The 16,325-nt window shown below is 36.5% G+C and overlaps 1 protein-coding gene across 4 annotated transcripts in view; it reads left to right on the forward strand.

The window, feature by feature from the left end:
• The window catches only part of mon2 (Mon2 homolog, regulator of endosome-to-Golgi trafficking), a 46,043-nt gene extending 31,061 nt beyond the window's left edge, over positions 1-14,982 (forward strand). For all 4 annotated transcript variants that reach the window (XM_069305870.1, XM_069305871.1, XM_045762871.2 and 1 more), the window contains exons 19-33: positions 387-531; positions 850-971; positions 1,542-1,673; positions 2,112-2,246; positions 3,038-3,193; positions 5,170-5,312; positions 5,958-6,123; positions 7,219-7,353; positions 8,315-8,443; positions 8,751-8,935; positions 9,917-10,101; positions 11,131-11,241; positions 11,568-11,763; positions 13,764-13,846; positions 14,146-14,982. In XM_069305870.1, coding sequence (XP_069161971.1) covers positions 387-531; positions 850-971; positions 1,542-1,673; positions 2,112-2,246; positions 3,038-3,193; positions 5,170-5,312; positions 5,958-6,123; positions 7,219-7,353; positions 8,315-8,443; positions 8,751-8,935; positions 9,917-10,101; positions 11,131-11,241; positions 11,568-11,763; positions 13,764-13,846; positions 14,146-14,348 — 2,226 coding nt within the window. In that variant the 3' untranslated portion in view covers positions 14,349-14,982. The remainder of the gene's footprint in view (positions 1-386; positions 532-849; positions 972-1,541; positions 1,674-2,111; positions 2,247-3,037; positions 3,194-5,169; positions 5,313-5,957; positions 6,124-7,218; positions 7,354-8,314; positions 8,444-8,750; positions 8,936-9,916; positions 10,102-11,130; positions 11,242-11,567; positions 11,764-13,763; positions 13,847-14,145) is intronic.
• The last annotated feature ends 1,343 nt before the right edge of the window (positions 14,983-16,325 follow it).

The raw sequence follows: 16,325 nt of genomic DNA on the forward strand, positions 1-16,325 counted from the left end.
AGCAGCCAAAGTGCTTTATTTTGCATCAAAGAGATTCCCACAACCAATGTGAAGCAAGACCTGGCAGAGCAAGTCTGAAGAGGGACCACCCTACCAGAAGAACCCTTACTCATCTGTGCTCCCAGGCCCTGTAAGCTTGCTCTCGTGTTTGCTGGATTCCAACAGCTTTGTAGCATATCTGCCATATGTACATTGGTGAAGTTGCATTCAATTGCAGTCAGGAAAATCAAAATTTCCACACTGGTTCCTAGTAGGCAATATGGATTCCTAGGGATGATGTGACTCATGTGTGATGCTATCTCAGGGAGCTATCTTCATGAAGCCACTAAAGCCTAACCAGAAAGAGGCATTTCATTACATTCAATGCTGTTTTTTTTCTTTTTCAGTGGAACATCTCAGACTATTTCTACCAGAACCAGGAAAAGCTTCGGGCCTCCCTAACGTCAGATAACCAAGTATTTCCAGATTTTCCAGGAGTCCCTAATATGCCTCCTTTTGACAAACTATGGATGTGCCTTTATGCTAGACTTGGTATGTGGATTATACTGTGCAATTTAGTCATGTTTATTTTTGTATTTATTTTGCACTTGTACATTATTTAAAGTCATATTGATTCTATGAGAGAGTTGCTTCATTACTTTGGTCTTCCCTTTGGTTTCATAGATTTGGGTGTAGCTAATATGTTTGGATTTCTGGCATATGTGGATCAAGTCTGGAACTACATTATATAGTTTAGGCTTTAGAGAAGCCTAAAGAGAAGCCTTTTCCATATTGTTATTCCAGAATATAGTGAAACAAAAAACTGTATTTTGATGGCAATAAAAATATAGAGTAAGTATCTTTCTGCAGGTGATTTGTGTGTGGATTCTAGACCTGCAGTTCGCAAGTCAGCTGGCCAGACACTCTTCTCCACCATCGCTGCTCATGGTGCATTACTTCATAATCAGACTTGGCAAGCAGTCTTGTGGCAGGTGAGGACATGAAAAGTTCATATAATTTATATCATTGTAATATATTTCCTACTACCTTGTTCCTTTAGGAGTTCTTATTTTCTGAACACACGTATTCAGTTTCTAAGTTAAGAATCCACTGTGTTAAGAACTAGATTCATGAACAGTCAGGGTGCAGGATAAGTCTGTTTAAGTATGAATGGGAGCGGCCTCACATGAGCCAATAGGCCCTCTGCAGTTTCCTTTATTCTTATGGTCTAATAAGGAAATAAGTACTTCTCTTATAAGGACTCAGAGTGGTGACAGAAATTAACTACAATACTTAGTTAAGTCGTTGCAGTGTTCTGTTTGGCAATTTGAGTATTGCCAGTATTGTATTGTACATTAAATGACATTTAATTGTAGTAATAGTTTACTGCAACTGGAAGATTAAGGCATTTAGGTAGAATATACGTTTAGGTTTCACTGAATATCTTCTACCCTCATTTTCTGTAAAATTTTCCATCCTTTTCAGGCAAATGCTGTTCCTTCTAATGAAGGTGGGAAACAAGGTATTAGTGATGATAACTTTTTTTTTTTATCTGTCCCAAGGTGCTGTTTCCTTTGCTGGATAAGGTGAGACAGCTGTCAGATTCTGCAAGCACAGATAAAGTAGACCAAGGCGGCAATATTCTTATTCATCACTCACGCAACACACAGCAGAAGCAGTGGGCTGAAACACAGGTACAATGTGCGGTTTGTATAGTGATGAAGGTGGTGTCAGTGAGCTATGTTTTAAAATAATTTGCTTCTTTCTGACTGCTGTTCCTTTTATTTTTATTTTCTTCACTTACATTTCTGTATGTTTTGTTTTCATTATATTTGTTTTCTTCACCTGATTTGTTAGTGTGAGCAAATAGCAACTACTACACTTGCATGGGAGTGAAACCATTTTATATATTTCTTTAGTACATATTTCATGCTTTCTTTAAAAGATTTTAGTATGTTAAAGTCACCATGATGTATGAGGAAGATATACTATTTGAGCCCACTCTTTTCATAAAGAGGGAGTCCATAGAGGAACAAAATATCAATGAATATGAAGTGATATACCTTATAACTTAGTTGATCTAAATTTGGTTAAAAAAATGGTTTGAGTAGTGAAGATGCATTTCCTTACAGGTACTAACACTGTCAGGTGTTGCTCGGGTCTTTAGTACAAAGCAGAAGATCCTCCAAGGCTTGGGTGACTTTCCACGAGCCTGGGCATTACTTCTTGATTTCATTCACACTGCTGCTCTCTCCAAAAGCAATGAGGTTAGTAGATTCTCGTAATTTGAGTATTCTATTCTTTTTGATGATGCAGTAGTTTAGGAATATTTTTAACTTACCTGGAAGAAAACCAAGCTAGTTTATTTTATGACCATACATCTGCCATACAACATGATGAGCAGTTCAACTATCCTTTAATATTATTGGACTTATGCAGACGCATTACCTATGCATAACATTCCCCAAGTTACATTACCTATGACTTCTTAAAAAGCTACTTTAGTGGCCTAGTGATCTAAGAACTACTACAGTATACAGTACTATATCTTTTATGAATAATATCACTTGATTGCTCACCTTGGCAATGTTCTGCTCTCCCCAAGAACAGAATAAAGCACAATCAGGCAGGTCACTATTTCACTCCGGTACAGTGATGATCTTTTCAAATGTTCCTGCTGGGTCATTCTGGGACATGAGTGACACTGGAGAAGTCTCTATCCACCCAGGAATGACCTTTATATGAATGTGATTTCATTCATTTTGCTCTACAAGCCATCTCCAAGCAGTGCACTACTCATCTTCCAGAGACTGCCAAGAAGTGCTTTGCTTGCTGATAGTAGCCCACCTGACTGCTACCCTCAGACACCACCACATTATTAGTTGTCTGGGTCTTCCTGAAGATGGCAAATGCCCATCCTCAGCTCTACTGTACCATAGTACAGTAGGACAGTACACTACTGTACTTGTAAATTTGTCATGTAAATATAATTATGCAGAATTTTCTCATAGAGTAAAATGTTGAAGGAATATAAATCATTGCATTTTTTCTTCTTTAGGTATCATTAGCAGCTCTCAAGTCTCTACAAGAAATGCTTCAAGTTGGAAGGTCTTCTTCATCCGTCTCTTCTAACTCCGAGGATCTCGGCTCTCTAACCCACTTACAGGCACCAATTCCAGAAGATTCTATTGCTAACTGGAACACTGCATGGAAGGTATATTTGAGTGTACAGTCCACCCCCTAATACTGGGATTAATTTATCCTGTGGGATTAATTTATCCTGTGTCTGTCTTGCATAAGTGTGAATTTTGGTTTATGGAAATGTTTATTTCGGTTGTGAAAAACCCACTGAGGAAACAATTAAAAATTAATATACAATTCATTAAGACTAATTCCTAATTCAAATAATAGCTCAGATAATCAAAAAATGTACATTATTTTAAATCTGAAAAAATTTCAAGAAAATATATTGTATTCGTCAGTAAGAAAGGTTTTGATCATCTGATGAAGTTCAAGAACATTGCTGATGGTGTACATTTGTTTAGACGATATATGGGGTGGATGCCAATGAAGTCAATTTGTGATGTGAACTTAGTGAAGTTGATTGTTGCGCCAGTGTCCTGTGTTCTAGTGTACGAAAAGTTACATACATATTGTACATACTCGGCATCTCCTTATTGCTAAAATTACTGGAAGGGTTTCAGAATACTGTACTGTATTTCTGAATTAGGTCTATGGATTCATGTGGCTGTTTCTTTTCCTCTTTATCATCCTCTTTCTCTTCATCCTTAGATTATCAGGCTGATTATTGTCTGTCACCAAATCTATAATTTCTTCACCAGTCAGGTTTTGAAAAGTGAGGGCATATTTATCAAAAGTCTATGTATTATCCTACTTCAGATTTAAGTGTTTCTGTTACGGTACTAATTTGGCTCTTAGTTCTTGGGACTGTAAACCCCTGACTTTAGACTCGAGTAACTCTTTGATTCCAAGCCTTTTCATCTTATCATTAAGACACAGACCAGAAGTAGACCAATGTTTTTTCAGAGTATGTCTCAACATCATTAGATTTATTTTGTCTCATAATTAAGCAAGAGTTCAGATATAGCTGGCAGGATTACATAGACTTAAAAAGTCATTAATTACTCCTGGCTGATAATTGAGACATCTGGCAATGTTGATTCTATAGTGATAAGAGGTTTTTAATTATACCCTCATCTATGGGTATGACCAAAAGTGTATTAGGAAGTAAGAATGCAGCAAAGCTATTGCCATTTCTGAGCTGCGGCCCTAGTGGAAGTGTTGGGCTATTATCTAGCAGGACTTTACTGTTTTGTGGGTGCCAACACTTTTAACCCTTGGGCAGCAGCTATGGAAAATAGTCATACCTGCCTATGCGCCAAAAAATATACAAATTCCTTAAAATTCGCTGCCTTTGTGGTGTTCTTGCTCATATCTTGAAAGATGATTAGAGTACAAGGTTTCTGGAGAATCAAACACATATTTGTGGAAAGACACCTTCCCTAGATCATCTGATGAAGTTCAAGAACATTGCAGGACTTATTGCTTGAGAACATTATTACATTCTTATTCTTATTACAAGAACATTGCTTGGGCCATGGCTTTGTAGCTCTAGGCAGACTTTCCTCCCACTGAACATTGCTTGGGCCATGACTTTGTAGCTCTAGGCAGACTTTCCTCCCACTGAACATTGCTTGGGCCATGACTTTGTAGCTCTAGGCAGACTTTCCTCCCATTGAGTCTTTCCTCCTTGATGATAAAGGCTGTGTTGGTGCCCTCACTACCAGATTCTTCTTTGTCAGAGGTGTGTTCACTCTTCAGTGTCTCAAGCTCCACCCCTGCAGCACAGGCACGTTGTTCCATTTTAGATGATTTCATAAGGGAGCAACCAAATGCAATATCTCAGAAATAAGGCTTTAATTTGATATAAATGTTATTTTTTGAGAAGAATAATTCAGTTGATTTTTATTTCTCCTTTCCTGCTCCTGTTTCCCTATTTCCAAAGTTAGTTATTGAATGCTAGTTAATAATTGGGCTGGTTCAGATCGTTGAATCCAGGATGTGGGCAGCTTATCTGGTAGTTAGTGAGAGGGCCTTTAGTGGCAGTCATTTATTTGCTATAGCATTCCTACTGATATTATTAGGCTTAAATATTAATTGTACTTGCAGGTTTGGCACACTATTGGCAGTGAAGTGACAAAGCCACCTCCTGATGAAGTAACAAGAGGATCAGATGCATATATCCCTTCACAACCTTTCCTCACTGCCTTGGTGCACATTTTTCCACATCTATTCCTACATATCAAGCCACGGTAAGCATATTATTATACATGTTATTATGCAATGAAAACCAGATCTCAATTTTTTTATTTTAATTCTGGATCACCACAAGCTAGCCACAAGGTATGATGCCTTAAAAAATTGGTGTCTTAACTGTTGAGCTAAGAAAATATATTTAGTAATATGTTTGATTAGCTATTATCATTTTTACAAAAATTCTTCGTAATAAAAATGTACTTTTCTTATTCTTTTCTACTAATTTCAAGAAATTTCAAGGACAAGAAGTCACCACACTCTTTCATCCCAACTCTGTCTCCCATAATTATGTGCAGTGTGGGGGACATCTCTCCTCCTAGTTTTCTTTCCACTGTGAAGTATGTTCTAGTCCTGGGTTTTTGCACCACTGGATGGAGATCCCTTCCCCTTCCTTTTCTGCATCTTGGGATCAGTTTTACTGTACACCTGCATTCATAAGTCTCACCCTCACTCAAAGACCCTTTTGTCTTTGTTTTATTGTTTTAAGCTAGGCTTTCTTGGGTGGATCTTGCCAAAGGAAATGTATAACATTGACAGGAAAAGAGTTTTTCGTGTACATCCACGGCTGTATGTTTTAATGACCATACTGTACCTAATAGCTGTATATGATTACTGACTGTATTTTATTTCATATATTTCAGCTTTGTTGTTAGTGATTTCAATCGCTTGGCATCTGTTTTGTTGGGTTGTGTATCAGTGCCTGTTCATGGAGACTCATCACCCTTCATCCTTCCGTCCTTTACTGAAGTTGTTGTAACCCCTTTGCAAGAGGGCATTTTACAAGCCCTATCAGGAGTGGAAAAGGAGGTATGTGCTCTATAGACTTTTAATGTTAATCAGAAATTAATATTTCTGTCTAATGTGTATATTTCTGAGATCTTCCTCCTCCCAAGATTTCTTCCAATGACATTTATATTTTGAGGTAATTTTATTTTTATTTTTGAAGAATTTGTCATGTTTCAATAACAGAAGTAATAAATACCATGCATGACTACTTGGGTAAGGATTTCATCTGTATTATTCCCATTAAAGCTTTGGCTCACACATACTGTACTTTGTTTTAATCGTGCATTTAAAGTTAGAATATTTGCAGAATATTTGTAACTTTCAACAGTAAATATGACACAGCTGTTCACACTAATTAGATTTTTTTGTTATAATTTTAACTCCTCATTTAATTGACCGAATCTTTAAACAAATGCAATGGTTTACATTAGTGTCATGTGAATTGTGTATCATGAAAATCAAAACTCAAATGATGGAAAGAGATGATCATCTGTGAAGCATGTGTGGTGGTGGGTAAATAGATGGAGTAAGGAATTAAAATATCACGGAGAAGTATGTATTATAAAGAGAGTGGGAGACTGGATCTCCAGTGACCTGAGCCGCCACCAGTGGTGGTCAAGTGCATCATGGTTAGGGTGTTTCCATGGTGGCAACGATCATTTGCCTCATTACCTTGGGTTACCTTACTTTCTTCAAACACTTGCTTGTTTTGTTGCACTTAGGCTTTCTGGTGTTTTTTCTCAGTTATGGGGCTGATATCAGATCCCCAAGCTGCCCTTGTTGCATTAAGAGAGTTAGATTCTGGACTGGGTTCTCAGAAGGCAAGGCGTAGTCTCAGAGCCCTGGTGCAACTTTATAAAGCTTGGCTGCACCAGTAATTAGCTTGGGTAGCTACTAAGGTAGCTACATCATGAAACACCACTTCATTATGTTCAATGCTTGAGTTTTTTCTAGGTTCGTGCCTCTCTCCACAAAACTGGGAAATGGGATAATGATAAAGTGTTATGTAATAATGAAATCAACTTGACTAATTTAAGACTATTGCTGATGTTATGACTATAATGGCATTATATTATATTGTCATTATTTACTAAGGAATTACTTTCTATTTTTAAGATAACGGAAGGGAATGGTGCATCACGAGCAATGGTTCCACAGCTGTTCACACTTCTCCTACAGTTTTCATTGTACAGTTGCCAGGCTCCTAGTTATGGCAATGTTCTTACCAGACCTCACACTACTAAAGGATCGGTAAGTGATCATGTTTCTTCAGTTGGTATGGCCTTCATTGTCATTTTTCCCTTTCCCACCCAGCGTACACATTGTGATGTTATTATATATCCCCAAACATTTGCGTTGAAAAATATTGTAATGATAAGCTTTGTTGTATACAAAAAGAGCTGAAAGTGTTTATATTTATTGATAACGAAATTTGAATTGGCAATTACAAATATGCTGTATAGTAAATATTTTGTTTATGTACTTCTGTGATCCAATAATTAAGGGACCCTGAGTTAATTTCAAGTCTTTTTTTTATTTTTTCTATATTTTGTGAACAAGAATTATATTGCAGTTTTAGAGTAAAAAATTTGTCACTACATTTTGAGCTTTATGTGAAAGAAATACTTCTGGATGTTGTCCCTGGACCTCAAGGACACATACTGATATCTCCCTGCTCATCCAATGTTGAGGGACTGGTTAGGGCTTGTTGTGGGGCATCTGGCTTACTGCTTCAAGGTTCTTCTTTTCAGCTTGAATTTGGCTCTCCGGATCTCTGGATCCTTACCGGATTAACACTGGTAAGGATTGTAGCTCAGCTATGTTTGTTGAAGGTTTGTGTTTTGGCTTATCTTGATGACTGACTGGTTTGGGCTTCCAGCCAGTCTGCACGTTTGCAAACCAGGGTTCTTTCCCAGCTTGCCGGGTTCGGGTTCTTGGTATATTGGAGGAAGTCTCCCATTGGTTCTATCCAAGGTTTGGACTTGATTGGACCTAGTTTGGGACTCCCAGTCAGCTTCCCTTTCCTTGGTTCTAGCAGCAGCATCTCTGTCTGGTGTTGGACCAGACCAGGATTACTTGACTGTTGTGTGGAGCCGATTTTTTACTTTTTGTGTGGTTGGGATTTTGTGACCAGTACGAGTCCTCCATATTTTCAGTCTTGTAAACAGAATTTTTCAAATAGAAACGTATATTGACTGTGTTCAAATTCCAGACTGACTGGGTAACCATGAACTTTGTGCCCTTCGCTGAAAGATCAATGTCTATGGTGGTATCGCTCTATCAGAAAACCTCCAACTGGCCGGAAGTTATAGAGTCACAAGTTCTGAAGAATATTATTCAGGTGAGATTATATGCAAGTGGATTTTTGTTTAATTTGGCAGAGAAAAACATGATGCTGTAATATAATATTGGAATCTCATTATTACTACAGACTATAACTTTTAATAATTCTGCTATATATATATATGAAAGAATCAATGCTCATTTTACATTTCAAGTACTACAAGTATAAAATATTCACATAATATTCAACTGTTTTCTTTGACAACATTATCGGAACCCAAAATTATATTGAGTATTTTCTGCATAATTTTTAATTTAAGTATTTTAAATACAGCACAGCATTGCTAAATAATTGTTAATCTTAGGCCAGCATAACGCCTCTACGCCTCAAGTATCGGTGTCCGGCTCAAACAACGTGGAAGCTCGTCATCACAACCCTGTTGACAGTGCTACAAGAGGGACTTCAACTGGCCAGAGAATATCCTGTGCACTTTAGAGAGATGTGGCCAGTTTTAGGAACAGCTCTTGACAGTTTTCTTTTCTCAAACAGGTATATTTTGACCTACTGTTTGTGAAATCAATAAAACCTGATCTGCCTTTATTGACTGTTTAGATTATTGATGGAATAGGTGCCTTGGTTGCCCTTGGAAGCATTATGATGTGAAAATTAAAAGCTGGCTTATGCAGACGATGAGTCACAATAACGTGGTTGAAGATATGATGACCAAACCACACATCAGAAGATGAAGAAATTATGACTTCCCATCCATCCTAGGCCATTATCAAGTCATGTGTAGAGTGATAAGCTGGCTTATCACTCTTTTTCGTCCTTGGCTGCACTCACACTACAGTGCCTCTTGGAGGTCTGCTCATTGTTCTCCATCTGCACAATTTTATAGGAATTTAAAGATGTGTTCAGTTTAAGAAATGTGATATGCTATTTTGTATTTAGAATGATAACTAACCTTTGATTCCAATGATCCCACTTCTGTTATGTATTGCTCTGTAATTTTTTCTGTGCCCTAACAACAGCCCTAAAACATTTAAACAGGTCTTTTCTGAATCTAAATGTTTGCAATTTGTATCCTTTATTTTGTGTTCTATTTTGTGTTGATACTTTTAACACCATATTAATATCTCCTTTGTTATGCCTTATCATCCATTTTTATACTTCAATCTTGTCACTCCTTACTCTTCACCATTTTAGTGAATGTAAGGCTTTCTTACATTCTCCTCATCAGGGAGGTTTCAAACTTTACCTTTCTCTGTACACATCCAGGGAAATATGTCCATTCCAAATAAATTGATAATTAATGTAGCATTACAATATTAATCGTTTCATTAAGTGCAGATTCATTTTTGCAAAGATATGAAAAAATAAACACTGTACAATTTTAAGTATATAAATATAACTGCAAAATTATTTGGTGTTGGGCTGATTATAATATAACTTGAAATAAGTTGCTGCCATAATATTCTTACACTATTATATTATGTGTAAAGTACAGTTGTCTTTTGTTATACCCACCAGCCCCCCACCAGCAAACCAGAGCAGTGAAGATGCTGAGCGCGATGAAAATATTGACTGTCAGGTAGTAGAGTTGATTAGAGAAGAAATCCTGCCTTATGCCTCCACCACACCTAGTGACTTTATAGTGTCCATTATGGTGCTTCTAAATAAAGGCTCCATAGAGTCTGCATCTGGTAGTGACTCTGGTAAGTGGTACAATCAAGAACGTTATGAGCTAAAACCCCCTCAGATGCTCATATAGCTAGATCCTTTATGTTCTAAGCAGGACTGAAAATTCTTGAGAGCCTAGCGGGTATTAGATCTCCAGTATGAGAAATTTTTGCATATGGTCATGTCATGTGTTTAGAGAAGGGAAAGGGGGTAAAATTAACTTGAGAGAACCGGCTTACTAGTGGGCACTTGGACATAGAGCTGCTGCACCTCAACCTTGTGGGAAAGGGTCGGAGCAAACAGGGCATTATTGACGGCCACAGTGGAAGATCCCTGATTGCTCCTCGTTGATCCTTATATGACCATGCAGGAACATTTTTAAAACATCCTTTTAGTTCCATGTTTGTGTGTCATTCCTGCTTGATTGTGCATGATCCTTAACATAATGTAGTGGATCATGTACTTCAGAGAGCAGCAGAATATGCTCACACGTGTGCTTTTCATAAAATAAAATCCAAATATATCATTCATTTTAGTGTCTCAATGTATCATTCCTTATCAGCCATATTGAGATGCTGTACAGAGTTGAATTATTATTATGATGGTGCAAAAATCATTTCCAGTATTTTCACCTATTACCAAAGTGGCATGAAAAAACAGAGCACGACATGTGACAACATTATTCAGGGATACTGAAGGTGAATATGTAGTTGACATGTTAATGCTAGTCTGTTTGTTTCATTGGATATTGTTGATTGAAAAATTACAGTAATAAATAATTGTAGGTTATTCTAAACAAAACATACCATACTGTACAGTAATTTATTGGGTACTTATGTGAAAGTGGAAAATTGCATTAAAAAATTGCTGTTCATAATTCATATAACATAAAAATTAATGATAAAACCATTATTTTGACCATGTTTTGACATTTTAGTAGAAATGCTTATTACTGATTTTATATTTGTAAAACATTCTTTAAAATTTAAAAATGTTTATAATTTTGTATGTAATTCAGCTGAAAATGAATCACTTCTGACCAAAATTTATAAATTTGTTTACAGAGTGTGAGGGATTCAAGCTGCGGGAAGAGTTTGCAAAGACATGTTTTGAGACTCTACTTCAATTTTCCCTTCTCACTCCAACTGACTTCGATCCCAGCCTTGATGGTTCAGGTATGTAGTTAATTGGAATACTTCTAAACTTCTTACTATGGCTTTAGTTTCAAAAGCCTGACTTAGGTTTATATATAGCCCAGTTTAACATTTAAATAGTGCCTTATACAGATGAATAGTGTGGTTTCCTGACAACTCCATTTTAAAGCAAAATATAGCAGATAATAAACATATATTGAATGTGCATTGGCATTAATGATAATTTCAAGAATTTACTTTGAATAATAAATGAGTGATACAATTCTACATGTAATGTCCCACATACTTTTTTAATAGTCATATACATACTGTATATACTAAACATGGTATTTTATAATCCCTTGTAGGTAAAGCAGGCTCCAGCAAAGCCACTGAAACAAGTAATGGTTACACAACACAGAGCTCACCTACAGATGTAGGAAAATGTGAATCAACACAAGTAACCACAAAATTAGCCGTCACATCTCTCCTGCATCGTTTTAGAGAAGTCCTTGTTAAATATGTGGATGACGAGAAGCTTAGTGGAAAATGTCCTTTACCCAGGTTTGAGCCTTTATATCTTTGCATTTCACTATAGAAGAGTTTGCTTTGTATTAACACTTTCGCGCTCTTGGCGCTCAAAAGAAAACAATACCCCAGATGCTTTCGGCACTTCGCGCGCCTACGCGGTTAGACCAAAAAAGTGTACACTCTTTTGACTGTCCTGACAATAATTGAAGGCACACGTATTTAAATTTGGTATCACTGTGTTCGCAATGAAATTGTCTATAAGAGCATACCTATAAAATGCCGCTCAAGCATAAGGAGTATCAACACCAAATAAAAAACTATGCAGATCACTCGCCGAGAGCGCCAAACAGCAACAAAATGTTTCCACTCTCTTAATGGTTGCGAAGCCTACAGTTGTCCTACATCGCTAATTTTGGTATCATTGGAATCACAATAAAATTCTCCACACGGACATATGCATATGAATGTTTAATATAGGTAATTGCCCACCCGCAAGAGTGTGTGAAGTGGAGAGTAGTTAGCCGCGAGCGCACTGGCGAAAACACAGGGGGAAATCATGCTTGGAAAGTTTATACGTTTCCTGACCCTACTTTTCTATGTACGTATTTCTTTTTTATACCAATGTGTTCGCAATAAAATTTTCTATAAGATGAACTGTATAACATTTGTACAAAGCATGTGTAAGAGAAGTGCCAAATATAGAACCACGTCGCTCAGTATGCGTTCGCGGCAGAAACGAACGCATTGTTTTCGTTCGTTTGATGTTTGTCATGTTTATACTTGTTGAAACATTTTATAATTTGTATGACAGTAATCGCAGTAAAATTCCCTACACAGACATATACATAACACATACAAATATTTCCCACGTGTTGGATATATCAACGGCTAAAGGGAACCCACTGCCACACGCTCGCCACACCCCCAAACATACTTTGTGTATTTTTTTTTACTCATAGAAGTTTATGTGATATAATATTCATTCTGGTACCAAAAAATTCGCAAATAAATTCTCTACAAAACAAAAGTATCCCCATCCATTTTGGTTAAAAAATGGAATTTATAGAAATATTTTTTCGATGGACGAGAAAAGTAGGCTGTTATGCGGAATCGTAAGAAAAAATGGCGACGAGTTATCTCTAATCTAAAGCGCGAAAGTGTTAATTTAATAACACTTTCACATTCCAGTGAAGCTAAAATAGAATGTTGTACTCAGTACATTCCGTTACTTTTGTAACAGAAAAAATACTGAGCTTTATCCTGGCTGGATAAGAGAATTAGGTGATCCATGCCCGAATCATACACAGTAAACTGTCTACCACACCACTGCGCCACTCGTGCAACCTGAGAAAGGCTGCTCAAGTGGCAGCCCAGGGAAGGTTTAAAATTCCAGTTGGGCAGCAGTTAGGTGCCTTGGAATCCATCCCTCTTGGGGCTAGCTCAGTAGTGCAGTTGATAGAGCGACTGTCTCCTGTGCCACAGGTTGGGTGTTCAAGGCTCCTAGTGCCCAGGTAAATGAAATCTTTTTATATATTGTGAGTGGGTTGCTATTCTTATTTTGGAGTATTATGTGGCTTGATTTTCTCCCATTCAAGAACAATTTTGATAAACTTATAGTAACCTATATATTTCAGATAGCTTGGATCTTCAATACCTGAAGTAGCGTTTTTGGAGATAGGTTTTAAGCCATAATTAATTTTTTTTCTACAGGCTAAACATTATTGAATAGACAACTTTGCACTTGTTGTCGTGATCTGTTTTATATAAGAAATATACAGTATTATCTATATTTGAGGAATCTAAAGATCCTTCATCAGTCAGTTAATACAGAAAATTATTTTCTGGTAAATGAAAGAGGTTTAGCAGACACGGTTTCACAATCATGAAACTTTTGGCTTTGTATGTTAAGTTGACAGTGGCCATAGAAGTGATTAACTTGTGGTGGTTCTCAGACCTAAACACAGGTATACACCTACTGGATACCTTGTTATCACGTTTTGTGGAGACTAAAAAAAAAAAAAATTATATTTCAGACACAGAATAGCTGAGATAAGCTTTGTACTTAAAGCTATAGCAACGCTGTTGTCATCCCTCAAAAAGGCACCAGTAGAAAAAGGTAAACATTCATCAAGATTTAGCACCAGTCAGTATTATATGAAATATAATAAACTAAAGGCCTAAGTTCCAGGTTGAGTTAAGTATATGAGATGTTATATGATTACTTATTGCAGAATATTTTATGTGATTTCATTACTAGCTATATAGGGTAGTGTCTCTTTTGAATAAAAACTTATAATTGAATATGTCATTGGTCAATATATATTTGTCTATATTCATGGTAATAACTTCAAACTTTGCATTACACTTGCATAATCTAATTTTCCTTCAATTTTAAATTGTTTCCCAACATTTCAGTGGACAGCATGACATGGACACAGTTGATTGGTCTTTACCCTCATCTTGTGGAAGTAGGTGGGGCAAGCAGCACCGGCACACCTCAGCTGTGGAGATCACTCAGAGAAGTTCTCTTACAGTACGCTCAACTGCTACATCCGCCTTTACCATCTCCTGTGGATTCAAGTGATAATACACATGTTGGTCTCATTAATGGAACTTAAATTGTTATTTTTTTTTTTAGTGAGTTTTATAAATATTAAAGTTTGTGAATGAATGAGCTTGAGTGTATAGGGAATCTGATAAAAGCTTATAATGTATATTGGATTATTTTGTTTTAAGGTCACGTATTGAAAATTGCAGTGAGGCACTTAGTATTGGTGATAACTGTTCATATAACAAATATTGAATAGTGGAGGCAGTGTCTAAAGAAATTCAGATTTAACAATAGATAAAATTAATATTCTAGTGTTCTCTATTTTAAATTCTAGATACAGTGTATTGCATATTCTTGGGCATGTAAAATTTGGCACTACCCATCCACTCGTGATGATAATTGTTACGTAATACTTGTGTCCCCACGTCATAAGATTAGAAATGGGGTCGTGATATTGATGATGATAATAATAGTACAGTAATATTAATACAAAATTTACAAAATATTGAGTTTCCCTAGAGTGTGTGGTGTGAATGTATAAAGTATTTGACTATAAGAAAAGGCATAGTATTTCCTGGGCAAGTCAATTTAATTTTGTTCTGCACTTAAGCTTGTGCTGTATTTTTGCAAGATGAGATGTACATAATTACAAAAAGTATGCAACTAACTAAATAAAGTATCATAGAAAAGGTATAAATGAAGCTCTGTATTTCTTGTCAGTTTGAATATCATGAGAAATATTGCATGTACGCTATATCAAGATAACCCAAATGATTTTTTCCATTTACGTAAATTATATTTTTTAAATATTTGGAATATCTTAAAATATAAGTACTATGCTGTGTTTACAATAAGGTTTGTGAATTTTTGTGTTTTGATTTGTATGGTAAGTGTAATGAGTGTAGTGTAAGGATAGCAGTACTCACAGCTGCTATTGCACTCAAGAGCTTGGCTTATATCCGCTTAAGGTGAGTACAAAGTCTGGGCTTTTGTATTGTAGTTTCTTTCACATACAAGAGCTGACAGTTATTTTTAATTATATGTAAATAAAATACATAGCATATGGTGACACAGTTTTGCAGTGAATAAAACTTTGAACACAGCTTGTAGGGGCTCAGTAAGGGATGTTTTGAAGAGCTTTCTTCTCTGGCTGCTATATCATCACATCAGTGGCTCAGATTGTCAGATTAATGTGTACTATATGCATCATTCGTTGTGCTCTTGCTGTGTTTGGAGTATAAGAATGTAATGAACACAATCTTATTTTACACTGGCTAAATATGTAGAATCTCACATACATCTATATGTTAAGCATGTGTAAATAAAATCAGAGTATATCATGTATCTTGGTTGACAGTGTTAAGGTGTTTCTCTAAGCACCTCTGTTTAGCATTATTATTAATTCCTGTTGTAGCTCCTTATTTTATAGGCAATGTGAACTGCAGTTCATTTATTATTCAAGTACAATATTGTTTCAAAGGACAGTATGCCAATTTGCTCATTAGGCTTTAGAATGATAATCTCTTTATTTTTGTCTCAAAACTGCACTAAAATTTCAACTTCACCGTAATGAATTTAATTTTTTTTACAATTTGGCCTATATCTGTGGGCCTTGGTCTGGATTGTGTCTGCTAGCTTGGGAGAATTTACCCCATCATGGCGTTCCTCGATTGTGGTAAGGTATGAGTGCTTTGTTGGAGAGTTCCTTCAGCCACCTGCTGGGGTAGAAGCAGGACCAAAGTTGTCTGTGGCTTTATCATGTATAGATCCAAATATTCCCCATTTCCCTTTTATCTGGAGGTTGAGGCTATCAAGTGGCTGCAGCGCCAAGGAAAGGGGAAGCAAAATGCTGCTTTGGTGAAAAGATAAGGGTAGGTTCAAATGTTTCAGACTGAATCAATTACAAAATCAACAAATTTTTCATTGATTTTAACAATGATGCTGTATAGCACCCTCACTATTCCTAGGGGGCCACTCACCCTCAGTTATTTTTCTTGTACCTCTCACATTCCAACATTAGATATATTTGGTTTACCTACTTGTA

This window comes from Procambarus clarkii, chromosome 56 (assembly GCF_040958095.1).
Source record: "Procambarus clarkii isolate CNS0578487 chromosome 56, FALCON_Pclarkii_2.0, whole genome shotgun sequence".
NCBI classification, from domain to species: Eukaryota; Metazoa; Arthropoda; class Malacostraca; order Decapoda; family Cambaridae; genus Procambarus; species Procambarus clarkii.